This window comes from Passer montanus, unplaced genomic scaffold (genome assembly GCF_014805655.1).
Source record: "Passer montanus isolate IOZ18808 unplaced genomic scaffold, ASM1480565v1 scaffold2, whole genome shotgun sequence".
In the NCBI taxonomy this organism is placed as follows: domain Eukaryota; kingdom Metazoa; phylum Chordata; class Aves; order Passeriformes; family Passeridae; genus Passer; species Passer montanus.
In genome coordinates this window covers 26,712,762-26,740,035 of record NW_024366591.1, presented here as the reverse complement: position 1 = coordinate 26,740,035, position 27,274 = coordinate 26,712,762, and the positions used below count along the sequence as shown (strand labels likewise).

The 27,274-nt window shown below is 39.6% G+C and overlaps 1 protein-coding gene across 6 annotated transcripts in view; it reads left to right on the top strand.

The window, feature by feature from the left end:
* The window catches only part of NCOA7 (nuclear receptor coactivator 7), an 85,550-nt gene that overhangs the window by 16,032 nt on the left and 42,244 nt on the right, over positions 1–27,274 (top strand). For 5 of the 6 annotated variants that reach the window (XM_039707226.1, XM_039707227.1, XM_039707222.1 and 2 more), the window contains exon 2: positions 9,224–9,354. In XM_039707226.1, coding sequence (XP_039563160.1) covers positions 9,305–9,354 — 50 coding nt within the window. In that variant the 5' untranslated portion in view covers positions 9,224–9,304. Of the gene's footprint in view, positions 1–7,526; positions 7,817–9,223; positions 9,355–27,274 lie in introns of those variants that run through there. The other variant, XM_039707223.1, reaches the window with a different exon arrangement.

The window sequence follows — 27,274 nt, the reverse complement described above, 5'->3', positions numbered from 1 at the left end:
TGATTTGAGGTTCTTTTTCTAAACCCCTGAAAATGATGGGGTATTTTTTAAGGAGACATTTCCAATAATTTTCACAGCCTGATTGTGTATATTGCTGGAAGTATGCTTGATGTAAAAAACTGACCAGTTCTAGTGCTTTCTGTTAGACTGACGGATTTGTTCCTCATGGGTTTCTTGTTGCCTGGTCTTGTCCTGTAAAACATTAAGAACATGTTAATCAAGTTCATTGAGTACAATGGGAACTAATCTAATATAAACCTTTGGGACCTAAACTAATTAATAATTGTAAACAGAAGATGATTAATGGAACCTGTGATTGACAGTATAGATATTTGTGCCAAGCATCAAGCCACATCTTTGTGTTTTAGGAATCTTCAAACACCAGTGTCTTTCTGCTCTGCCTCAGCTTTATTTACATTTCATATAAATGCCTTTCTTGTGTTGGTGAGAAAAGAGCTGAGAAGAGAGCAAGTTTGCTGTGAAGCTGAGGTCAAGTGTTTGTCTCTTGTAGTCTGTTTGTCATCCCATGAATGCTGGCACTCATCTTTCCACGTGTGTGTTTGCCCACAGAACAGAGTCGCTGCTCAGGGAGTCACACTGATGGTTGTCTGCCCAAGCTTTGTGCCGCAGGTCTGTCTGATGTGAGGGTGTGCTTGTGATTCAGCCGTGTGCAGCAAAGCCTGCTGGAAGGGGGGGTGAGCTGGCGTGGTGGGATGTAAACTGAAATGCAGATACAGAGCCACTTCTGCTGAGTCTGCTGCGAGTCATTGGTGTGGTAATTTTGGGCGGAGGAGTGTTATCAGGCAGCTGAAGTGGGCAAAAGGGAGAAAGGCAAAGGGCAGTAATACTTGGAACTGGCAGCTGCTTGCTCCGTGGACAGATTCTAACATCCTGAGACAAGGGAAAGCCCAAATTCTTTGGCTTGGCACTTTGACTGGTCAGGGTTGCCTTAATCACCAAAGAGTACTTGCTGTTCATCTGTCTGCTGTGATGCTGCTGTTTTGCCTGTGCAAATCCCACTCTGTGGCCTGTGTAGGGTAACTCATAGAAGGAACTCTGGAGTGTGGCCAGGCCTGCAACATGTGACACGGTGGGTCCAGTGGCCTTTCGCAGCATTCTAAGTATGGTAAGAGGGGAATCTAAGGCAGACTTTATCATGGCCCTTATAAACCTGGTAGAGAACCTGTAATTCATTGGGTCTGGGTATGATGTGGTTGCTTGTGTGTATTTTTCTTGACTACCAAAAGGCTTTGCATCAAAAGATGTGCAAGGCTTTCTTTGAAATACAAAACAGTTAATGAAATTAGTTGTTATAAACAAGCAACGTGGTAGTGTCAACTAACAAAACAGCAAGGTAGTGCTAAGGGGTTTGTCTAAATGCTGGTTGATGTGTTGAATGTTCATCAGTTTTTTCTGTTTTAGAAAACTGCAAGTACTTGGTCTTTTAGTTGTATGCTGGAGAGCACATAAATGAGAAATATTTTGTGTATATGCCTACATGCTCCAGGCGGAGGTAAGGGAGCAGTGATATCCATCTTACCCTCTCTGGTTGTGGTAAATTTCATCCTTCTGTAGTTCATATAATCACAGAGTCACTAAGGTTGGGAAAGACCTCTAAGATCATCAAACCCAATCTTTGATCAAATCCATATTGTAAAGTGCTATGTGTGTTCATTTTTTGAACACCTCCAGGAATGGCGACCCCACAACTTCCTTGGGGAGTGCAATCCAATCCTTAACCACTATTCTAGTGAAAAAATATTTCCTAATATCTACCGTGAACCTCCCCTGGCCCAGTTTAAGTCCTTTCCTTGTGTCCTATTACTAGTTGCCTGGGAGAAGAGGCTGACTGCCACCTCCCCACCTCTTTTTTTCCAGTAGTTGTAGGGGGCAACACTCTGTATACCTGTACAATGTGAGTGTGAAAAGCTGCGGGGTCAGAGAGCTTGGACTTCATGTTTAATTGAATTGGGGTAGGTTGAAACAGGAGATACAGTAAGATGAAGGTACTCATTATTTTAAAACATCTGCAGCAATGTTCTTGTTGACCTAGAAATGAAAATCTTCCCAGGTGGCCTGATTTCCAACAGCACTGCACTTTAACATTTAGAGTAGCATAGCACTCTGCCTGTTAATAGTTTATACTGTGTTTTGTAACCAGTTTCTGTCTAGCACCTGAAGCTGAGTTAAACAGTAAAATGCATTGTTCTGTATGGAAAATGCATCTGGTGATGTTCAGCTGCCAATGAGGGAAGATTAAATCTTGATGTTTTTGTCTTGTGAAAACATGACTGGTGATGTGGAATTCCTGGCAGCATGTTTGCTTCCTCTTACTCTGTGTGAAACATGGCAGCCTGAGTTAGTGGGTTAAAGCCTCTTCCCCATTAAGACAGGAATAATTTGTCTGGAGAATTCTTTGGAGCTGAATCAAGTTTTGTTATTGTTCTGTTCCTGAATCAGAAATGTTTCTGCTACGTTGTTTGTCATTTATTTTATTTGGACTTTGTTCATGTGCACAGACTGTTGGCAATCCAGTAGGGCACTGAAGGAGGTCTCAGCATCTTCTTACTTCATTAGTAGGGAATGAGAATGCTTGAAGTTTTAGTTTACTACACCACTGTAGGGGGATAAGAAACTGCTAAACACTGTACCCTGTTCCTCAAGAGCCAGGGTGTTTGTTTTCTTTGCCTGTCTTATCTCCAGATCTTATCTTCGCTGTCCTTGAGAGCCCACAGCATGCAAATAGCCACATTGAATCTCTTTGTTTCTCTCTATTTGGGGACACAGAAATTGTGACTGCTCTGTGTTTAATATGAACAAGAAGTCTAGAAATTGCTTCTGCTTACACGTTGATTTTCCCGTCTCTTATTTTTTGTATTTTTATTTTTTGTGGTTTTTTTAATACACACCCTTGTCACAAGAAACATGGCAGACATAATGTTTCATCAAAGATGAAAGGCATAAAGAAAGGCAAGCAAGGGTTGAGTGAACCTCAGGTGAAGTAACTCTCCTGGGTTAGTTTAGTACCCTCCAGTTACGTGTAGTGGACTGGAACTTCTTTATAGAGCTTATTAGTGTTTTGGAACTAACAGTACACTATACATCATAACTGTAATGTAACTATGTAATTGTATCAAAATAATTCCATACTTCAGATAGCTTTAGAATGAACATTGTTTTGTCCATTGTATTGAATGTATTAAGTTAGTGCTGTGTTTTGCTTCCTTCTGCTAGGTACTTTTCTGAAAGCTTCCAATCTCACTTTTTCCTAGGTCATTCTGCCTATAGAAAAGACTAAAATAAACTGTAGCTTGCTCTCCTCTTTGCTGGCTGTATATTTCTGTTATGTTTCATCTTGAGATGCTGTAATGTTTATACAGAAACTTTTATCTTTTTTTATTACACTAAGTAAAATATACTAGTATAACCTAAAAGCAGTAGAACTCAGCCTGGTTAGTCCAGTCAGTGAGGCTTTAATGAAATGCTGCAACATTTAGCATTTCTCATAAAGTGCAAGTGTGCATTCATTTTCCTGGTTTTAAAAATGAGAGGTCTATGGAAATGAATGCAAGAGTTGTTATTAGTGTTTTGGCTTGTGAAGCTTAATAATGGGCATTTATATAGCCAGTAGCAAATTAAAACATCTCTTCCTCCATGTTAAACTGTTTCTTTTGCCTTATGTTTAAAGATGTGTGTTTATATTTATTTGCATCTGCACAGTGCCCTGGTAAATGCTTTGGGCTTATCAGAGGCACAACTAGCAGCCCCCAAGGGTTCAATTTCAGATCTAATACACTGAAACTCCTTCCCTTCTATCTGTGATTTATTCTACAATTTCTTACTCTTCCAACTTGAAAGATATTTTTAATATTGCTCTTGAAGTATTACAAACATACCTTTGCTAATTTTTTGTCTTAGTAGTGGCTTATTGGTGTAACCCTTGTCATCTCTCATGCTGCATCTTTTAGGGCACATTTAGCACATGTACCCAGAAGAGTTGTTATTCGGAAGAAGACGTTCTGTTGCAGAGTTGCAGACTTAGCCAGATCATTAGTAATGCTTGGTGTCTGGATATGGCCAGTTTTGAATGTTGGTATTACAGCAGGTGATTGGAAGCATGCAGTGCTGTGAACAGATGTGTGTGGTGTTTGTAATCTCAGGGGCAGATATATAATAGAGAAGCAAAAATAAAAAATTACTGTTGTGTGGGACAGAGAACAGATGAGAGCTACGTGGTGTGTCTGGGCAGCATCCTGCTCCCTCAGCACAGCGGGGTCTCCCTGTTGCATCCTTGCTGTGGCCACGTCTGCTTGGCTGTCTCACTGGGAGTCTTGTACCTTCATCTGCTCTGCCTTCCGAACTGGAAAATCTGTGTGTAGACCTTCCCTGTTTGTTGTTCACAGTGTGACTGTTGCCACTGTCTCTTGCATTATGGGGGTCCTGCTAAGTTATGGAATACGCTACCCTTGACTAGGTTTTCCTGAAGTCAGTTAATTGCTTTTTTACATACTTACTCCTTGCTGACCGGGCTGAGTGAGCCTGGATCCTCAGATCCAGGCTTTTTATTTTATTTTGTGGATGTGAGCTATGATTCTTAATGTATATGACCACAAAGCCAGATAAAATTGAGACTGTGCTGTTGGTTTCCAAAGTCAGTCAGTTTAAATTTCACAGAAAATAATAACCATCTCCTTGTCAAAGTAATCTCCTCCCATGTTCTCATTGTTAAGGCTGGATTAAAGCTACTGGGAGGATACTTGCACACATTGCTTTTCCTCATTTGAATGTGTTCAGTTCAGCTCCCCGTTTGCAAAGCAGGGAATTACATAATTTTCCTACTTCATGAGAGGTTGAGAGATATTGACTCTACAGGATCATGAAAATATGTCTAGAGAATTGCATGATCTTGAATGTTTCTTTTTCTCTGTATGTTTTTCCAGGACTGGGAGTGGGCACAGATGGCCAGAGAAAAGCTATGAAGTCCACTGAATGTTCTAAAAATAATCAGATGCTTCATTGGCTTCTGCATTGCTGTGCTGTTGGATGTACTGTTGCTCACATGCACAGTTTTGGAAAGTAATGTCCACAACTAAAGGATTGTTTGTTGATGCTTTAGGACCAGCAGACAGAATTTCTGTGTGCTTACTCCTGAGCACAGCAAGCAGGACTTTTTCTTGTTTCATGAAAATGTGAACCACTTAAACTGCAAGTAGCAGGGTATATTATTCTTCATGCATGAGAAGGGAAGGAAAAGGGAGAAAAAATAATTTTGAAAAATTGGTAAATTTATCAGTCTTTTAAGGGTGCTCTATTCACACACTAAGTTATTTTTAATCTTCTGTTCCCATTTTTTTTGTCCCTGCGCTTAGAGCATCTTCTGCTGTTACTTTGAATGTCCTGCTGTCCTGCAGTGCCCGGTTGCAGGGAGGACAGCAGGACATTGGAAGCAGGTTCTGGAGGTCTTGAGACTGTGGTGACAGTAGAAGTGGTGTGGATATCCATGATCGGGAGTTCAGTCTGTTCTGTGATTATAACATTTAATTAATTTTTTTTTTTTTTTGCCTTGGAGCATTCCCATTATAATTACAAATTTTCAGTAACCTCCCCAGAACTCCCTGGCAGCAACACTAGATAGACAAAGCAAATATCCAGAAATGAGTAAATATAAACTAAAATGTCCAGAGCAGTAGGGCTAAATTAAGAAAGAATAGTGTATGTTTACGTATTGTGTTCTTTTCTTTATATAATTATCAGGTGCTGACACTGGCTAGATTTGGAGAGTGGCAAATTTTTAGCAGGCTCCTTACTGAAATGCACTGTTTAGTTTGCCTTGAAAATGCCTAATTAAAGAATTAGCACTGCTGTGGACATGAAATAGAAGCTTTTCACGGTCTGCTGCTGTTTCAGTGTGTAGAAAAGGTTAAACTGAGCCTGAAATTTATATAAAATCAGCTTTGTCATCCTTTGAGTTTGGACTGAATTCATGATGTATGAGTAAGTTGTCTGTTTCTCAGCATATAAATATCCCCCAAATATGTGTGTTTCTAATAGTCTGCTGATTCAATATTCATCTGTACCAGAAAGGAGCTGCCAGGAAACCAAGATGCATTTTAATCATATAGCCTTAATAACATTTTAAGCAGGTGATAAAGAATACCTTGGATTTTTTTTTTTTGTAAAATATCAAAGGACAAATAGGGGAGAACTGTGGAGTAGGTTTGCCTTTTTTGATGTCATTTTAAATTGTCATTGACATCCTATAAAGTAAATGTGACTTTTGTCACATTTTTGTCACATTTTTTTGCTGTTACTGCTTAAAAACCTAAAATTGAAAAGGACTTCTCAGAAATACTAAATACTAATTTTCTGTAGCAATTACTGCAGGCTGTGCTGTGTTCCTCCTAGCTGTCAGATTTTCTCTTTTTTGTCCCTTAAGGCAACTAGTGCAAGATTCCCAACAACACAAGTAAACTCAGAAGTTAAGAAGTCAGCATTCTTAATAATTTTGCTATTTCTAGTACTATGTTTTCTAAGTACGATTTTCAGACTTTAATATGCCTTTCTGGAACAACACTGCTGTTTCTTCTGAGAAGGTAAACTAAGTAAGTTTTAGGTCAGTAGAGTGGGATCTGACATTGAATTATGCTATTATGAAAATTTAATTTAATTGGTGACTGGATGTCGTATTGCTGTATATTTCTATTAGCGAAAGAAAATAGAAAATTGCCTGAATGCCTTTGCTGTGCCTGGTCTGTGGATAACATACCAATTTTTCTGAGTGCCCATCTGTTATGCATACAATTATTTAATTTTTTTTAGTTCTTGATGTATTCCTCCTCACCATGTGAAAGGACTTGGAGCTGGATTTATTTGATGTGAGAAGAACAGGCTCCATGCCCATGCTGGCATTGCTGGCTTTGTTTGGCACTGATGAAAGCAAACAGCAAACCTCACACGTGGGGAGCTGAGCAGTGCCTCGCTGGTTTGGTGCTGGCACCTTCTGCAACATTCGTGTTTAGATCCAGGCTTAACCTCCTCTCTCCTTTTTTGTGCCCCTTTTTGCTAAGCAGGGGGTGGCTGCTCTGGCAGTGGGCCTGACAGGGCTGTGGGCAGGCAGGGGTTTCTCCTCCTGGCTCCCTGGACAATAGTGCTCTCTTTGTCTGCCATCCTGGAGCTGGGCAGTTACTTCCCTGGCTGGGGATGTCAGATTGTGGGAGAGGAAGAGAGAGAGTGGAAAGAGCATGCCACTGACCCTTGCATGGGATTAGGCAGTGAGGACTGGTCTCTCTTGCCTCTGTTCATCCAGCTGATCTTGTTTCAGTGAGGTGAAGGACTCTTACCTCTTCCCATTCCCATGGGTCCTGCTGTCCTTGTGGTGATGGGTTCAACACTATATTGATGCTTTGGGGTTATTTGGTAGTTCTTGGTGTCAGTGTGAGGCTCAGCTCTGGCCTGTCAGTGCCCTCGTGGCACATCACAGTGTAGTGAAGGCAAAGCAGGTGAAGGGGGAAAGTGGTTCCTCTTTCTTTGAACTCTTTTTGTAATTCACTGTAGAGATTGTAGTTGTACACTTTGAAAGACTTATTGTAACTCTAAAGGCAGTGCTGATAAAGCCACCAGTTCTGACCTTCTGAAGATCTAAGAACCTTCCCCTACAGGGAAGGTAGAGATGCATCAGAATTCTCAGGAGGTGTATGGTGTCTTAATATAGACTGAACATCTGAGCAGGCCAGTTTGTTCTAATGCTGCTGTTATGCTTCTGTCATGTAGGTGTTGGTGTCCAGCTGTGTCCTGCATCATGTGTTACCTTGCAGAGGTAAAATAGTATTCTCTTCATAAAGCTAAAGATGTCAGATATTTGCCATATAAAGAGTACCCATTACTGTAAGACTACCTGATGTGTGAAAATGAGAGCAATTTGATTCTTTCTGATGCACTGGATGAATTCAAAACTAATGAGTTAGAAAAAGTGCATTTTGAAGCAATGGGCTTCATATGCTATGGACTAATCATCCATCAATAAGGAAAGAAAATTGTGGCAAGTATTTCTAGCATGATTTGTTCTTGGGCTTTTCATGTAGATTAGTCTGTCTTTGCTGCATCATCTCTTTTGTTGACATCTGGCAGTTTGTAGCTTGTGATCTTTTAATGCAGGGGAAAATAATGGAAACTGATTAGGTCCCAGAGGATTTTTTCCTTCTTTTGCTATGAATCATAATTTATGTGGCTTCCATCTCTTTGTTATACAGCCCATTAGACTAAAATGTTTAGTAGTAACTTTGGGCTTGAGTTTATTCTGAAATACTGATAAACTCCAAAATTAATTTACTTCATGCCTGTGCATAAACCATCAGGATAGGTTAAACGTATGTTGAGGGGAGGAAAATGATAAAACATCTGGGCAGGGATCTTGGACAGCAGTTTATGTGGCATGTTGTTAATTACAGTAATTATAGTAATTATAAAGCAGTTTGGAAAATCTCAGCTTCTGTTTTCCAAGGGCCTTGGTACAGCATTCTGCCAAGAGTGGTGATTTTCATGTCAAAAACCAGTGCTACTGGTCTCTTTTTTTTTAACTTCTCAGATAACCTAGATAACCTTCCCTAGTTCTGCCTATTTCAAGGTGATTACACTTCATTGGGAGAGCCAGAGGTCTGTCTTGTTTCTCTCTGTATGGTTGTTTGAGTTTGAGCCGGAAAAATATATTGGTCACAAATACAAAGTCAAACCTTGTACAGAATGTAGATAATTCTTTTTTCTTTTACATTGTTTTTAGAACTTTCAGATCTCTCACAATCTCATAGTATTTTTAGTAATTTAAAATTTTAATTCCAAATAAGCATTGTATGTCTTACTGGTTATTCTGTTCATACTGTATATTTCCAAAGCTTCTCTTGATCTGTCTGTCTAGGAAACACAGCAGACCTGGAAGATGTTTTGGTATAAATTGACAGTAGTTTAATCTTTCCAGGGTTTTAAAACTTGATGTTGCTCTTTGGGTTACCTGCTTTGCAAAATATGTCTTCCACTGCTGAGAAACTGGCCTGAGTGCCTTTATTGAGTTGTCTCATTGTATACTAAATGGACACTTCACAGCAAACACTGGTTAAAGTTTTACTTTGCTTTGTCACTGGGTCAGTTGTATTTCCACAACCTGTTGGGTTTTGTAGGTGTTGCTGACTTGTTGATTTATGAACTTCCTGTTTTTAACTGTTCTATACAGGAGACTCTGCCTGGTTATGAGGTACTGAGGGGAAAAGAGCATCACGCTTGGCTGCTCACCTTGCCCATTTCACTGTAAATAATGGAGACCAAGGAGGAGAAGAAGGAGCGGCGACAAGGCTATTTTGCTCGGTAAGCTTACAAGGCTAATTTCAATGCTGATTAAAATACAGAACTCCTTATTCTGCCTTTTTGACAAGGCTTTGTGATTTTTCAAGTATGTGTAAAAATGAAACCCCTGCTGCAGTATGTATCCAGAAAGTGCTTTCCTTGATGTATCCCTGAGTAGTAGAGAATACTTGAATTATAATTCTAATTTGTAATATTAAACTGTTCTTGGCTATTCAGCTGCAAATTGCATTTGAGCATCTAGCATCAAGTTCCTGGACAGTGTGGATGAAACCAAGCATATCTGAAACATATGTGTGTCTAAACATTAAGTTTGTTTCACATAAAGCACAGATTAAGTAATATTATCTCACTGGGTAAGGCTAACTAAGAAAGAGTAAGCTGTCTAAACCATAGCATCTTTACAAATAAAAGCAATGTTTTTTCAATGATTTTTATCATTTGGAATTTATAAATCATGATTTTTAAGAAATAAATGATGTTGCTTTCCTAATAACTTGTCTTTGTTAATTTAGCAAGTCTTTAATCATCTCTGAGCTCTGATGTACAAGAAGAACCAAAGCTCACTTACTCTTTGGAGGGGATGGGCAATAGGTTTAAAAACTTGCATCCTCTCTCCACTCAGTAATAAATAACTGTAGCCTTAGTGCATTACAGACTAGATATAGAGATATGACTGTCACAACATTTAGAAGTAGTGTGGGGAAAAGTTGCTGCTGCTTTATTGCTGTCAGGTTCTATGTAATGGTGGCTAAAGACTGGAGGAAGTTTTGGTCATGTGTTAATGTCTGGTGACTTGCTTTCTATTTGGAGAAATGCAGTTATGTTGATGTTGGCAGAATGTTGCAGTTTGGGATTCTGAGAAGGGGAAATGGATAGTGGCACCTAAAACAGAAGAGGCATTATAAAGGATAAATCAGAAGTAGCTAAGGGGATTGTACTAAGGAACAAGAAATTTTGTATTAAAGAAGATTCAGGCTTTGAGACAAATGTCTGAGTAAGATGCTTTAGTGTTGAGAATGTTTTGTGTTCTTTCTAAGTGCTGTCTTCTAAAAAAGTGGAAATCCTCAAGAGGCTTTCAGGAAAGTCCTTACCAATTATATTTAATCTGCTTTCCTCTGTCATCTTGTGAGTGTGCCCTTTTAAAAATTCATAGGGGCAGCATGTCTTGTATGGGCATAGGACATTGAGCAAGGTTGAAAAAAGATGGGAAATCAATCTGTAGTATTAGCACTTAGCTGGTGTGTAACTTTGGGGAGGTTACCTGTCTCTTTCCCTCTCAGCTTGCATCTTTTTTCTTTATATAGGTTGCAGGCCCTGGTTCTTCTTGTACATCAGAGCTCAGACATGACTAGAGACTTGCTAAATTAACAAAGACAAGTTATTAGGAAAACAACATCACTTATTTTTTAAAAATCACGAATCATAAATTCCAAATGATAAAAATGATTGAAAAAACATTGCTTTTATTTACAAAGATGATATGGTTAAGCCAGCTTACTTTCTTAGCTAGCTAGGGGTGGTACTCAGTGTCAGATTGGTTGTGCTTGAAATTCTTGGAAGCTTGAGAATCCCAAAATACATGGCTAACCAGCTCCTGAACTGCAAGATCAAGATGAACATGAAATTGTCTGCATCTCTGTCCCCCAAATTTAGCATTGTTTACACATTTGTCCTTTAAAATATTTGAAATTGCTCTGTTGAAGACACCCACTCAGCCATCATATTTTTCCACTACAGATACAGTGCCTCAGTTTTCCCAGGTCTTCCCTCCTCCTTGTGGCAAGTGAAGCTGAAATAAAACTTCCCCATCCATTTTTGCTTCTTACCAAATGCAATTTTACCCACTGTGTTTTGTGGTAGAAGGCTTATTTTTTGCCTTGGTTGTCAGGAAACAAAAAAATGTGATTTTTTTTTTCAAACAAAATAGAAATGTCTTCACAACTTTTTAAAGCCTGATTTAGATTCCTTGTGTAGATAAATGTTACGGCTCGTAGGAGTCTATCAGGCAAGTGAAAGTATAAGAGTAACGTGAGCATAAATTTCTCTTATGCAATAAGGTCCTTATTTAACTGTTACTCCTACTTAAAGACTATTCTGTGTAGTTAAGTTTTCTTGTCTTATTTTCCCAACCATGTTTTTAGGCTTTTCTGTTGCCTTCCGTGTCACTGACTCTCAAATGGACCAGTATCTGTGCTGGTATTCAGCAAGTCCAAAAATAAATGGCTAAGTGTAATGGGTGTACAGTGGCACACCTCTGTAGATTGACTCTACTGTGACATTTGGTGCTTTTTATTGTGATTATGTGCCCGTGAACCCAGATGAAATCTACTTCCCTCTGCCTATGCATCTTCCCTCTCACAGAATGTAGAGTTGTGTTTTCCCTTGGCCATTGTGTAGGCTTGAGTACAGGGGTACTTCACCTCATAAAATGAGTAGCCATCAAATTTTTAACTTAATTTAGAAAGAAACTACCAGAATGAGTGTTGTGTATCACATGGAAAGAATTGCCTTGGATCTAAATTGGTAGTCTTGCAAGGCTGAATGTACAGCTTGGAAGTGGAATTGGTTTGCATATGCTGTTGTGTGCTGCTGGATATATTTTGCATGTACTATTATGTGATACTGGATATCTTTGGACAAGCAGTTAAAGGATATGAGAAATCATAAGGGAAGTGTTTGAATAGATTTTTTAAAGAATGAGAAAAGGGGCTCTTTTAGGTTCAAATTTTCTGGGTCTCAGCATTCATCACAGCAAGCTACTGAGCATTTTCTATGCTTTGTACAATCCTTTGTCAAGTAGCTGTCTGCTGCTGTCTTAGGGAAAAGAAATAAGTGTGCTTTACTTGGAAAAAATGCTGCTTTTCAACAAGTTGACCAAAATACTTACATTAATTTTATTAATTGTTATGTCTTCTACTTGTGGTGACTTAATCTGAACAATCTGTGTGGAGATGAACTGTAAAAACCATACTTATGTTGAGTGATTTCTTAATAGATTCCAGGGGAATTATGAATTTTAGTTTTCAGTTTCTTTTTGGTCACCACTGAGAGCTGGATTTCTGAAGCCGGAAATGAAGCACTTGTATTAGGGAAAATATTATCGCTGGGAATTGGGTGTCTTTGTGTTTGTTGAGTTTACATTGGTCTTGCTACCATCATTCTATTGAGAAAACAACATAAATGTCTAGAACATGCTCCAAAGGCCATCCCAGTAGGCAGACACTCCCTTTAGCTCCAGGTTTTTAATACTTTTTCAGAGCCTGAAGCCATTTGTATAACTTTATGCTCATCTCCTCTTCCTTGTGATGCCAATATCTAAGGGAAATAAAGGAGTTCACAGCTTGCTTTAAGTTGATTTAGGTTCTTGGCTTAGATACCTAAATTTACATCCATACAGATGAAGGTTTATACATTAAACCCAAGATTTAAAGAAGACAAATGTAAGTGTTTACTGCAGTTGTTGTTCACTGGTTCCCAGCTCCAATTTACAGCTTTTTTCACCTTCTAATTATTTTTAATACTTAAAAACAAATAAAACCATACAACAAATGGTGTACAGCTTTTGAGTCCCATAGCTGGTTATGACCTAAGCGTAGCTTTCCTTTTAAGTATTTACAACAATTCCAACAGTAGGAATCATTGATACATAACTACTGAGCTGTAAACAGCTGGAAAGCTTAGCTGGGGAAGGCATAATGTGTAATTGCCATGTTGGTATGGTTTTTCCCTGATCCTTGCTCTTGGTAGCTGTTGGGGGCAGGATGTTGGCTTGCACAGACCCTTGGTCTGACAAGCTGTGGTCATTCCCTTGGTCAGTCTTTTGCATATTGCAAGCTGTCAGATTTGTAAGCATCTCATTTGGACTTTTCCTGTCTTCTGTTTTATTCCCATATTCAGTAATTGTGCGCTTCATATTTTTTATTCCTGTGGCCGTTAAGACACAGTAGGATGGTGAAATAAAAACGCAGTAAGCGCAGAGGGACTGTGAGGAAAAAGGGCATCAGTGGTGGCCATAACAGAGGAAAACCTAGATAAGATACAGATATATATATATGCACAAAGTTACTTCCTTGAGGGCATCTCATTTGTGTGAGACCTTTTCATAAGTGTTTCTGTTAGGTATGGTTCTTGTTGGCCAGATTAATTATATCTATGTGACAGACTTCAAGTGCTGGGTGCTCCTCAACTCATTATTCCTCCAGCAGTTGCCTCCTTGCAATTGTTCTAATTCTGCTGAGCCAATGTGTTGATGTTTATTCAGGCTTCCTGTAGCACCCATATTTTATTTTTTGCTTTTAGGAGGAAAAGTTTTCCACACATTGTTTTTAAACAGTCGTGGAGGTTTATCTTGGGTGTGAAGAATAGTCAAGCCAAGATCCTGGAGATGCTTAAATATTTTTTAAATGGCTCTAGGAAATAATACATCATTTCAGTTCATCTGTACAATGAAAATATCTTAACTCTGCTTCCAGATATATAAACATTGCCTCATAATTGAGTTACTGAAATGAATAACAGTATTGCATTTTATTCATATTGTTTCAGGCAATATTATGTATGCCTGAGGCATTCTGTTTTGTAAAAAAAGGATGAATATATCACTACTTCAGATTTGTGGGGTGCAATTGTTATTATTTGCTGTGTTATTTAGGGGGTGTGTGTCTGTGCAGGATAGTTGATTTGCTATAGTGGATAGCTGAAAAAAACCCATAAAATATTTTCTGAAACATACAGTGCTGTGACTTACCTGCCAGGTATTCATGCTTGAGCAGTTTCAGTGTTTTTAGCAAACTTTCTGTCTTCTGTACTGTAGGTCAGTATTTTAGCTGCCCTTTGAAAGTGTTGTAGCGGAAGATGTGGAAAAATGTCTAGAATTCTGCTGACAGCATCCCTGGGACCTGTTGGGTAGAGCTTTGGGAGGTTGGTCAGGTCCTTCAGATGCTTGAGAGACACTTGCTATTCATTGCTTCCAAACTTTTTAGTGTATATATATGTGTGTGTGTATATATAGGTGTAAATCTGGAGAATGAGAGTTGGTAGGGAAATTGAACCTGCTTTTTCTGAAGTGTTGTCTGGGAAAAGTTGAACAGCTGTTTATCTTGGGAGCTGTTTCCTCATCTCACATTGGAGTTGCTTTCTGGATTCCGAGGTTTCTGTGTTAGCAGTCTTGTAATTCTCTGGTGCAGGATAGAATTCAGCAAAAGGGCATGAATCACCATTTTCTGTTTAGTCTTTAAATCACGGAATTACTCCCAATGTGAGTGCTTCCTCTGGGAAACATAAACAAGATAGTGGTTTCTGGTTCTTGGTCTTGGTTCTTTCCAGTGCTTTCATACTCAAGTGGAGTCATTTAGGATTGAAGAAGAATTTTTTTACTGGTAACAGAATTAGTGAAAGTATTTCATGGGGCCCTGAGGCTTTCCTCAGGCTTCTTTAAAACTTTCAAGTGCCAGAAATGCTGTTTATGGAGACACAAAGCTTGTGTAAGACAGGAAGCGTGGTTAACCTCCTCACCCATTCACTTCCCCCAGCAAGTGAAATGAGACTTGGGTAACATTGTGGCCTCTGTATGAAGAGGCTTTTTTTTAGGACAGAGAAGAAAGGTGGAGTTTTGTGTTTTTCTTTATTTCTTTGAGAGCAGACTAGGCAGAAAAAAGTTCAGTTAATCTCCAAATGTACTGTGTCACACCAGTAATATCACAATTTTTCACCTTGCAAGATTCTTGTAAGGTTGGATTGTTAGACAGAAGCATGCAATGACCTTAAATTTGCTTTTCCCAAAGGGACCTTTGGATGTCTCTTATCAGCCTTTAAAAAGAAACTTATTTAGCATTCTTTATAGAACATAAATTGTTACAGGATGGGCCTTTTGTTGTAGGCATCTGTGCAGTTTGGATAAGAGTGGTTGTTAATATAGTTGCAACGTAATTTTTCTTCCTCTACTTCCCCTCCCTACAGCCTACAGCTGGGAATGCCAAGCACTGAGGGTTGTGCTGCACATTCCTGGTGGGCCATGCAATTTACGTTTTTGCTCTTGGAGGGATTTAAAGACATATATTAAAATTTATTAAATTTGTAGGCTTCGCAAGGTGCTTTTTAGATAGGTGAGATACAGACTTCTTACTGTATCTGAAATAATTATATTTTTAAATTGCACTGTTTCTGTAGTGTCTGCAGATACAGTCTTGTCCTTTGAGCCTCCCAGGTGTTCTCTTCTGTTCATAGGTGCTTTATGTATCTACTGCATAAAATTCTGCTTAACCCCAGTGAACTGTTTTAAGATTAAGTCTAGCTTAAATACTGGTGGAAATGTAGCATAATACTTGGCAGAGGTGTGGTTGCATGGTCAGTTTTAAAGTGATGCTGTGTAAGATGCTACTGAAAGGAGTTGGTCACACTCTGCCTTCTGGTTTTGCCATGTCTCTTATGGATGACAGAGCTGCCATCACTGAGCTGCTCCAGCATGGAGGCACCTTCCAGAGGGAGGCACCTAAAGAGATGTCTGATGGTACTGACTTGTTAGGGATGCTGTTAGTCACCTTCTGCTCATGCTCTGAGAAACAGCAACTGTCTTACCTCCTTTTGGCAGCAGTCCTGGTCAGCTCTCCTGTGCTTTGTACCACGGGTACTAGGGAGTGGGCTGTACAGTATTTTGAGAAGGAGAACAGTTGGCATTGTGAGCTATATTAGAGTTTGCTGGATTGAAGAAAATACAGGACATGCACCTTCAGGGAAAGTGTTTCTGGCTCACAAACATAATTGCCTGCCTTTGTATCTGTGATCATTGAGGCTTTTGCCTGTATGATTTTGCCATGTGCCATGCTACATTATATAGTCTATTTCTGGTAAGGGTGCTGCACCTTTAAGGGGAAAGGTATGAATGAAACCTGCAGGAACATGCTTTTGGAAAGGGGCAGTTTTCCCCCTCTGTCTGAGAGATTGGAAAGCACCATATAGCTAAGGGAATTCTGTTGGTAAGAGAGGAAATACTGTGGGTCCTCTGTGGGTACACTGGATACCTGTTTGTTCTGTATCTGATCAACTAGATGCATGTTCTGTAGTTTTTGCTGCATACCTTTAGGCATTGGTGTTCCTGCTCTTGCCTCCCCAAGGAATTGAAGCTTTTTGCCTCTGCTCTGGGGCTTTGAACAGGGTAGGAGGCTGTGTGCGTATTCCTGGTGGCCTTAGGCTCCCCATGGTAAACTCTCATGCCCTCAGTGTTAATCCAGCTTCCAGACTGTGTTTGGAAGGGATTTCTTCCACCCCACCCTGTGCCTGCCAATCTGATTATGTGGAGGTGACTTGTAAGTGTAGGTTTTTGGTGTTTTTTTTTCTGTTCTACTCTGTAGTCTGAGCAAGGAGTGTTTCCTAGGGTTATCTGAAATTTGAAGATGTATGTTACCTATGCTTTAAGTCTCTCATGTTATTCCACCGAGATCTGTGGGATTCCTCCTATTGATTTATATGAGAGAATATCCCAAGAAGATCAGAGGAGTGGTTAGGAATTAGGGGAGGAGGGAAGTAATTGTCCTTATGCTGGAAAACCTTTGTAATGTAAATAAGCCATAAATCAGCTCTCTGGATGTCTTAATACACTGAGTATTTTCCTGTGAGACAGCAGTTTCTGGCACAGAGAACTTGTCTTGTATAACACTTAATATACTGCTAATAACTTCAGGCTTTTGCTACTATTTTTCTGGACTGGCTATTTTTATTTCAGTAGGTGTAAGCTTAACAGCTAGCCAATCACTGGTAAGCTTAGTTTAAATTATATTATGGTTTTGGCATAACAGTGCATTTCTGTAATGGATTTTGACTTTCAGTACTGCTTCTAGAAATAAATGGCTTGAAGGTGTCAATCACATGTTTCAATCAGACAGCCTTTAAAAGTCAAATCCCCTTAAGTAGAAGATTTATCTGTAAATTCACTGTCTGTTAGGGAATTAAATGTTAAAAAGAGGATGCTGTTCTTTCCACCTGGACCACAGCAGGTGCTGCATGTTGCAGTCCTGCTTGTGTGAGGCTAAGAAGGTTTTTTTTGTTGTTACAAATACTGCCTTTTTTTTTTCTTTTTTTTTTCTTTTTGGCAATCCAAAACTACAACATATGACTCTGGTCCCATGGACAGAGGCATTTGAGCAATGTTGTGCATGTGAGGAACCATACTGTTAGGTGTTACAGAACAGTGAAAGCTGCCTGTAGGAGCTGAGCTGTCCAGGCACGAGTGGTGGGAGCAGGTCCAAAGCACTGTGGCTCCAGGGAGAAGTGCCAGAGCACCAGAGGGGAGGGGAAGCCAGGCCAGCAGCTCCCTGCCCACCTGGCATAGCAGGGATAGGACCCAGCATGCCAGGAAGCTTTCCTTCCCAGCCCAGAAGGGAAGGGACTGGTGGGCATAATGGCAGGCAGCAGGACACAGTGTCACAGAGCACCTCCCTCATCAGGCTTGGGCTGGCTGGATCTGGTAGGAGCTGGTTGTCCTTGAAGATAGCAGGAGGCTGAAGATAGCTCCTGGCCTGCTTGTCCCCACAGCCCCCTGCTCTGTGTGTGCAGGGAGGAGGCAGCACTCAGCCTCCGGGTGTGCTGCAGCGAGGAGCAGAAGGGCTGCCTCACAGGGTTACATTCACGAGCACTGTAACTTCCTCCTTTCCTCAGCTTATTATTCTAGTTCAGCTACTGCCTCAAGTGCAGTGAGACCTCATGGGCTTCCAGAGTCCAGAGAACGTGGAGACAGAGCAGAGCCTCTTGTGTCTTCCCATCTTCCATCACACTGACAGAGGGCAAGGTTTCATTTTTTCTTTTTCATTTTCCCTGAAGTAATTGCTTCTTTCCCTTCCAGCCATATACATTTTGATTGCAGGTTAAAAGTTTCAGCTGAAGTGAAAATGAAAAAATGCAAACTATTCTTCAGGCAAAAATAAATCCATAAATAATATAATATTTGATATAAAACCCACAGAGGAGTTTTAAGAAGTAGTAATTAATACACATTTTATCTCTTATGAGTGTAGTTGAGGACTGACTACACTAATGTAATGATATGGCTGCTGAAAAATACCAGACCATGTCAAATTCTCATTTTAAGGTATGTGCTTGTTACAAGTTGCATTTGTACATGCCTGCCATGTGACAGTCCCACGTAGACAAGCTCTCCTGTCTTGTCATCTTTATACCTGTGGTTAATGGTCTTTTCACTTCAGTATTAAAAAGGTGGTGCCATATTATTAATATGGTGCCATATTAAATATGGTGCCATATTATCTTATCAGAAGATGATGCAGACACCTGTTCTGGGGGTACATTGATCATTATTCTCACTTACAAAATACCTGTTATGTGAGACAATATCAGCCATTATTCTAAACACTGAAACTACAGATTCTCTTTTTATTCCTCCATGACAATGTGTCTGTGTGTGTTTTCAGAACTTTAATCCATGTATCTTAAGTGAACTTGGACATTTCTTCTGTGCTGCATGCCAGTTCATAGGAAGTCTCTTCAGGAAAGCCATTAAACTGCCCAACATGCAAAATAGGTTGCATGCAAAATAAGTTGTCTGAGGACAATGAATGCAAACACAGAAATGAGATACGTAGTTGGTTGGTTGAGATTTATTTTTAGCAATTACTCTGAAATAGTTTAAATAAAACCTTTTTTCACTCACGTTGCTGTGCTTTTTGCTCTAAATTTGTTCCTGAATAGATAAATTTTCACCCTGCTGTGCCTGTCCACAGCATCTCTTATTCTGTGATCTCCAGAATCCTTGAGAAATACGTGGTGACATTTGGATAATTTTTGTGTTATTATGAAAGTTAGCATTTAAAGCCATTGGTTTGGCTTCCATTTAGTGTCTTTTTTTAAAAGAAAAAACCTTGGCCTTTTCTATTAATAGTATAAAGGAGAAGGTGTGGATTTTTTTGTGTTTTTCTTTTTTAAACTGCTTTTGTTTACAGTTTTTGTTACAGTTTAATGTTATAGAGGTTGGTGCAGTGATGCAGAGCACCTTGATATTTACATAGTAATTTGCAAAGTAACTTTCTTAAGAAAAGCAAAGGCTAATGCAAAGACAGGTACTTTAAAGTACCTGATCCAGGTCCCCTCCCTCTCTAAGACATCTCTATTATTGATCATTTAAATAAGAAAACTGTTGAATTTCTGTCTTGACTTTGGTCACTGACTTCTCAACTATAGCCACTTCTGGATCACCCCAACCATTGTGGTCAGCAGACACTGACAGATGACTTCATTTACTGAGTTGTGGCAACTTACTCAATATTAAGATCCTTTTTATGGAGAAAACAACACTTTCTTCTCTCTCTGCTGCTATTGAAGGAGCAAAGTCACTGTTTCCTTTTAGCAGCAGGGGAAGCTGCCCATCTTCCAGCCCTTGGAGTGCCAATTTTTTATGAAAATTTCCTATCATCAAAGCACCTTTTCTGGATAAGTGGGAAGAATCTGCCATGACCACTTCAGTGCTCCTGTCCAGAGGTCTGTTGGGCATGGTGTGGTGTGTGCCTGGCTTGGCTTTCTGGCTCTTCTTTTTGCTGGTCTCAAGTAACAGAACAGGCTGTTGCTTGACAAGCCTTTCCATCTCAGCAAAGTGCCTGCTTGGAGGAGCAGTCTTGCCTTGCTTACAAAAGGCTGCCTCCTTTTTTATTGACACCATGCTAGCACAGCCAAGTGGGATCTAATGGGGGAGTGATCCAATTTTGAAAAATTTATTCATGTATTGATATTTTTGCCGGGTTACCCTTAACCTACATAGTTACCCAGATCTAGTCCCTGTGCAGGTGCAACAAATGGGTTTGTGCATGAATGGGGACAGCTCCTGGAGCCAGAATCAGTGGTGAGCAGAGAGAGAGAGAAGCACCTTCTGCTTACAGAAGTGGCTTAAAGGTGCTTCTTTCAGCTACAGGCTTTGAAACAAGTCTCCTTTTCCTCAAATACTGTTTAGCTTTGGAAGTTTGCTGTGCTTTTTGCCTCGGTATTGCTGCATTCACCTTCCTTGATTTCTGCTCGGGCACCAGGCATGGATGCTCAAGAATGAGGGGCGGGGAAAAAAAAGGGAGTGCCTGCAGGTATCCTTCAAGAGTCTGCCTGCATGTGTACAGCTTTCTAACAGTTTGCCATGTAGATTCCTTCTGAGAAAAAAACCAAACAATCCCCTAAAACCAAACGAACCAACCAAATCACCAAAACTGAAAGACTGTATCCCTGTCACTGTGTTCTCCATGGCCCTGCCATGATGAATTTTGATATTGGTTCTTTGTATCTTTTTACGTCTTTGGCAAACCATATGTCTAGGCTATTTATTTTTATCTACATTTCACTTTTATCTGAATGTAATTCTTGAAAGAATTTAATTTGGTATCTTTGGTACTTCTCATATAATAAATGAAATAGCACTCCTTGAGGTTTTTTTTCCTGGAGGTACATTCCAGCTGCATTACTGCTGCATGATGTGTGGCACACTTCCTGTGGGTATTGCTGTAAATGACCATTGATTTTCACCTACTGTTTTATTGCTTCCTTGCAGATGTTTATTGCCATTTGAGTCACTGAACGCTACATTTCTATCTGTCTTCAGTCAGTTTAGTCAATACTAAAGCTGCTTTCTGTTATCAGGAAATTTTGTTACATAGGTGATCGGAGAAAGTGGGTGTGGAGCAGCCACTGTGTGGAGCAGCACACATCCTCCAGAGCTTTCCATGTACTCTGTTGTTGGCTTTGGGATTGTTCTCAATTCTTGCATTTTGTTTCCCTGTGTTAATTAAATATTAATTTTAAAGGGCCTTCCTCTTTTCTCATGGAATTTGAGTTTCATGAAGAGTGTTCAGTTGAGACAGGGAGGGCCATCCCTCCCTTGCCAGGGCTTCAGTGCAGAGACAATGTGTCGTTGAGCTACTTTCAGAAGAATTCCTGGCATGTGTAGGAGCCGTTTGGGGTGATGAATGAACACCACAGTAGGAGAGAGTATCTGGCACTGTCAGCAGAGGAAAGCAGGAGTAGGATGGGAGTGTGTTAAAAATCAAGTTGGTATTTGTGACAAAATAGTTCTGTGGTGCTGCTCTGACTGAATGAGCCTATTAAGTGAACTTCTGGCAAAGTTAAAGGAAACATCTGAAGGGAAAGACTTCTTCATTTTGCCTTCTGCCTAAGGCTGTTCTTTGAGAGCTTGCAGTAACTGAGGTTATAAGGGAGAGAGTCAAATAGATGTCTAAAGCAAGCAAAATGGCTTTACAGAATCCTTTTCCTATGGATTTTATTAAATTGTTGTCATAGCAACTGAATGCTGAATACATCATAACCTCTTTTGCTAAGTGAACACAAAAGATGGGGATACTTCTGCTTTTGAAAATGGAAAGTTTGTTAAGGTGTGTAAGAACACTGTGGTCTTAAATTTAGGAAAACAAAAACTCTCTGACAGCTCAAAACCCTCTGAGTTTTACGCAGGGAAACAGGGATTATTCCCACCCCGTAAATAAAAATAAAATATGTTAGATGAGATATTTAAAATTCCCTGATCTAAGTCAGAAAACTGGAGAGGGGAGATTAACATATTTAGCTTAATCTAAGAACTCATCAGAAAGTGTAGTGTCTTTAAAATTCCAGAACAACTTTACTACAAATCCTCCCCTCCACTTTACAAATGATGAAACAGAGGTAGTGACTTGATTTTTAAGCTAAAGGCAGTATTGGAAGAAAATAGACATACCCTGGATTGTCAGTGTAGCACTTCACTCTCTGGAGCATGCCAGCTTTCTTGAGTGTTGCTGCTGGCTGACCATCTGTGAAGCCTGGTGTTGGTACTTGCTGTCAATCAGTAACAGGAGCTCCAATAAAAGTGGAAATTTCCAGCTTGGACCTGTGCTACTAACATCAGAGCTTTCAGGAGTTGTTTTTTGTCCTTTGGAATGACCAGGTTATGGACACTTTTGAGTGTCTGCAACTACATGGTTGTCCTTGATAACTTTTTCAGAATTGTTGTTCTTTTTTGTAGTTTTTCCCTCTCTGTGGAAGATACAAAGATAAAAATATATAAATATAGTCTTTAAATATCTGGTAGAAGATGTGTTCTCTCCCTTACATTTGCCTTAATAAACTGTTTTAATTGTAAACACACAGCCTTGTGGCTTGCTTGTTTCCAAAACAGGACATGTACCAGCCTGAAATGGCTGGTGATCCATGGAGTGTGCTTCCTTGTGGGGTGCATGCTGTTCTGTTTTAGGAAGATTTCTGGGGGTGGATGGCTTTGTATTTGTTTCTGTGCTGAAGTGAAAGTAGCTGCACTGGGAAGGTCTGGGTTAAGTGTTATGGTCTGCCAAGCAGTCTGACTTCCTTTGGCTTTGCAAGCAGCAATGATTTATTTTGTCTGAGATTTGCTTATTCTTCAGGTTCCATGGGATGGGATGAGAGCAGGGCCATGCCTGGAGCTGGCTGAGTCGTGCTGGCACTGAGCTGGGTGGAGGGGAGATTGGTGATCTGTGCAGGCTGGGAGAGAAGGACTGATAAAGATCAGACCAGTGGGTGACTAATGGAGATTTTTACTGTCAGATTTCTGTGGGTAGGTAGGTTTTTTTTTTTTTTGATGTGACATTTGATTTATTTAGCTCTTCTGGATGGGTGGAGAAAGGCATGGAGGGTAGAAAGAAACTAGTATATATTATAATCAGCACAGAGATTTAAATTAAGATTAAAATTATTAATTCTGAAGCAAATAATTGGGGTGTATATAATTTTTATATAAAGGAATCTTAATGGGAACAAAACAGATTAAGGTGTTTGAAGTGTTTTAAGGGTTTTTTTTTGTAATCTTATTGTATGTATGCATAAATAGATTTTTAAAAATGGTATTTGAGGAACGTGATCTGTTTATGCTCTGCAGGATGTTAAGATGATTGTATGCCAGATATCAAGGCACATTTTAGAGGATGCACATTGTGGAAAATATCCAAAAAGGAAAACTTCAGCTTGTCAGCTGAAAGATAAAAAGATTTCTTCTCCCTTCCCCCTCCCTTTGTTTCTATTTTTGGAGGGCCACTTTATTAGATGCTTTTGTTTCTAAAGCAAGAGTTGCTCATGGTGTATGATCTTTATTAATCTAATACATCATAAAAAACATGCCTTACTATCACAGGAGTTTTTAGGACATCCTGTGATAAGGACCTAGTGCTCTTTGACTGTGATATTATGTATTGAACGAGGTCCTATTGAATTGTCTGTTAGACACTTCTATGGAATAAATGTTAAGCAAAACCAAATGAAATTTCTAGGGGAAAAGTTACTGTCAGATTCCCATGTCTTTATTGTCTCAGTGTCAGAGTTGCTTTACTGGTTGATTGTAGTTTCTAGTGAAAGTTGGCAGATAAAATCACCCTCTTTTCTCTGAGCAGTTTTCTTTTTACCCTAACCACCTATCTTGTAAGTGCAATGGGAAATTCAGGCTGTTTTGTTCTAAAAATTAGTTATTTGCCTGTCATAGGCAGTCAGATAGAGCTGGGTCTGGAAGATGAAGTAGGCCATTTCTTGGAATCTTTCCTAGCTCTTTTCCTGTAATTCAGTGCCCAATGTATTAAACAGTCAGTTGCAAATTAATTTAAGTAAGCACTGCTAACTTTGCATTTTTACCTGCCTACTCTGAGATTGTGTCCATTTCAGATCGTTAGTCTTTATTGAATTAAATGATCTTTGTATTGCAGTAAGTTTTGCTTTTGCTGGCAAACTTTGTATTTGGACCAACTTAGAAAATGGCTTACTGGTTGTTGCTCAGAAAGCACTCGAGGGGCTGGAAATGGATCCCTCTGTAAAAACTCAGAAGAAATGTTTTGCCTAGAATAAACTAGTTTGAAAAATGATATCTGGTGTCTAAATGAAATTACAGATGTGTAAGACTTTCTTCATAAACAGGAGTGTTTTTGCAGATAAGATGTTTGTTTATCCTGCCCTCCCTGTTTCTTTTTCTTTCTTCCCCCAGCAGCTTTCTTCGTGGAACACAACATATCCATCAACTGAAACTGAAATACAAGCATTTTCTGCAGCAACACTTTATGAATTCATTGTATGCATCTTGTTTTGCCTAAAAGGCTGATTTACTTGCAGAACAAGATCAAACTGAGAGATTTAATTTTTTTGTTATTTTTGTTCAGCTCACTTTTACTTTCATAACTATTAGGACAAAACTGAATGTTAGATTGGTTCACAGACATCCCCTTAGAAACTGAACAAACCCACTCAAAGTCTTCCAAAGTAGTTGAAAGAATAAACAATTCAACAAACTATGTTCTTAAAACCATCGTTCATAGCAGCTCTTGTCATGAAGGTTAGGAAATACCTGAGACCTGAGAGAAGAATAGATTAAACTTTCAGCCCCTACCTTCTTTAGGAGGTGATGGAGTGAAATCTGAGCAGGAGAAGGACTGGCAGCTTGTGTGGGATATACAGGTCAGTGTGATAGAAGGGTAAGTGGAGGCTGAAGGAGGGAATGGAGTTTAAGATGCAGTAAACCCTCTAGCTGTGCTCTTCACAGCCCAGTCTCTGCAGCAGTGTACCAAGTGTGCATTAATAATGAATTGCCTTGTGTGTATATACAGGGCTTTGCTTTTTGACATTATGCACCCTTTATAGAGAGGGTGCATAATGTCAAAAAGCATAGTAGGTTTGAGGCTGCCATTATGGTTTTAAATGCTGTTGAAGGCTTGTTTTGGTTCCTTGATATATTACAGGCAAGGTTTTTCAGAAGCAGTGAATTAAAGGGGTTTTGGTAATTTTTACCAGGCTTTAGAAACCTCAGGAAGAAGCATCTTACAAGCAAAGATCACAACCCTAGACAGAGTTGCAGGTACTCTGAGTACTCTCTGGAAAGTCATGGATGCTTGATCTTAATTTAGGTTTTTTTCCTAATGCCAAGGTTAGCACCTTTGGAGTTGGATGGTCATGACCTTCAAACAGAGCAGTGGGCAGGAGGAGTAAGCTTGGCACCGTCTGAAAATCTGATACTTGCCATGGTGATGGAATAGAAATTATGGAGTTCCCAGATTCTTCATCACTTGTACCTGAAGGACTGGTGTCACTGTCCATTCGCAGCAGCAGCAGCAGCTGCGTGCTGGGGATGCTGTACATCGTGTAATGAGCCCCCAGTGTGCTGTAAGAGTGGGAGTGCAGCAGGATTAAACACAGAGGACAGGAACCAGTCAGCTGCATTGCAGTGAGTCAGTTCAGACTCTTTCTGCTTTCCTGTTTTATATCGCTAATGGACCAGGGCATCTTTGAAAACTCCACTTCAAATGTGAATGTTTTAAGGAAAGTACTGACAGAAGCTGTTAGTATTGTCACAAGGACTGTTGACCTCCAGAGAGGTTTTACTCTTTATTCTTTTTCTCCCCCTGCCAGAAAGGGTTCTTTGTTTTCCACTAGTGGCTCTCCTGTTGTTTTGAGATACTACAATCATACTACAGAAAGCTTACTAAACAGAGTTTGTGATCAAAACAAATAGACTGGGAATCTGAAGACAGAAGTCTCTGCTGCAGTGTGAGTAGAAGTGGGGTGCCAGTGGATGCTTGCTAGTTCTCATGTACTGAAGCAGGTGATTTGGGTATCCTGTGATATGCACACTCACAGGAAGGTCCTCGAGTCACTAGAGTCAAAAGTCAGGAATGTGGCTCATTTAGAAGTCTGTAATTGGGTATAACCATGGTAGGAATATGCCATTTCAGCATAGAGGGCTGTGTTGACAAGATTTACACCAGAGCTAAATATACACATTGTGCATGCAAAGTGTTTGCAATGTTTTGTGATTGCTACAGCAGCCTTTTATAAGGACTGTGGCTTACTAGTTAAAAATAAGCCTCCTTTGCATATGCAAATTTTAATTAGTCTAGTGTAACAGTCAGTTTAAACACTTATTTGTTATATAGATGAAGTCACTTCTATATTTTCTAAATCCCTGTATGGTGTTTCCATATGTAGTCAGGACTGAATCCATAAATTTCATATACAGTAGCTGTCTCTTTCTGGGCAGAGCATGAGCTACTACTGCTAGTTATCTTACAGATCTGTGAGTTTGAGTGAATGGGGAGCACAGCATCCCACAGGATTGGCTGCAGGATGTGAATATTCCTACTTTGGGATGCATGAAAGAAATATGTATACATACATGTGTGATAGACACCATTTGTAACACAAACAATACAACAATACTGTTGTATTTTGAAGTGTTTCACTGGAAAATGTTGGTAACATGTACTCTCAGAAACTGACCCTTCTCAGTCTAAATGTTCTAAACTTGGAACTGGTTTTAGTATTTTATTTTTTAAAGAAGGTGTGTAGCCTGAAATGTCTTTCTAAAATTTTCAATTCCTCTGTGTATTTATTTTGTGTTGCAGTCTAAAAGAATACATGAAAAGCATATAAACAAAAAAGATGGAAGAAAGCATCTGTGAAATTCCTGCATTATATTAATAACTTACTGTATTAAGTTTTCACTTACGTAAGCCACTGCTGTGAGCTCATGAGACCTTTTCCCATTTGTGGTGACTCACTGGTTGTCTGTATTTTCTATGCATAATTCTTCCTGTGCACAAAGCAAAGTTTTTGGCATCAACAAGATAAATATACTACTCACTCCCTTAGGTACCTTGTAACTAATAAGTTAATGTACTGAAGATAAGGAGCATTAGATAGATTAGTTTTTCATTTTGTATGGTATGAGTCAGTGATTAACTGGGAGCTATTTTAGTGAGAGTGACCCTCAACCCATAAAGTCAGTCTTTGCTCTCACTAAGCAAACTCAGTGCCATAGATGGTTTTTTAGCAGAAAATTCTGTGTTAGGATTCCTGAAGCATCTTTCTCACTTATCTGTGCTTTAAGGAGTCTTCCAAAATGAAAATGCTCTAGTTGCTATAGTGATAAGTTGGAAGATCTATA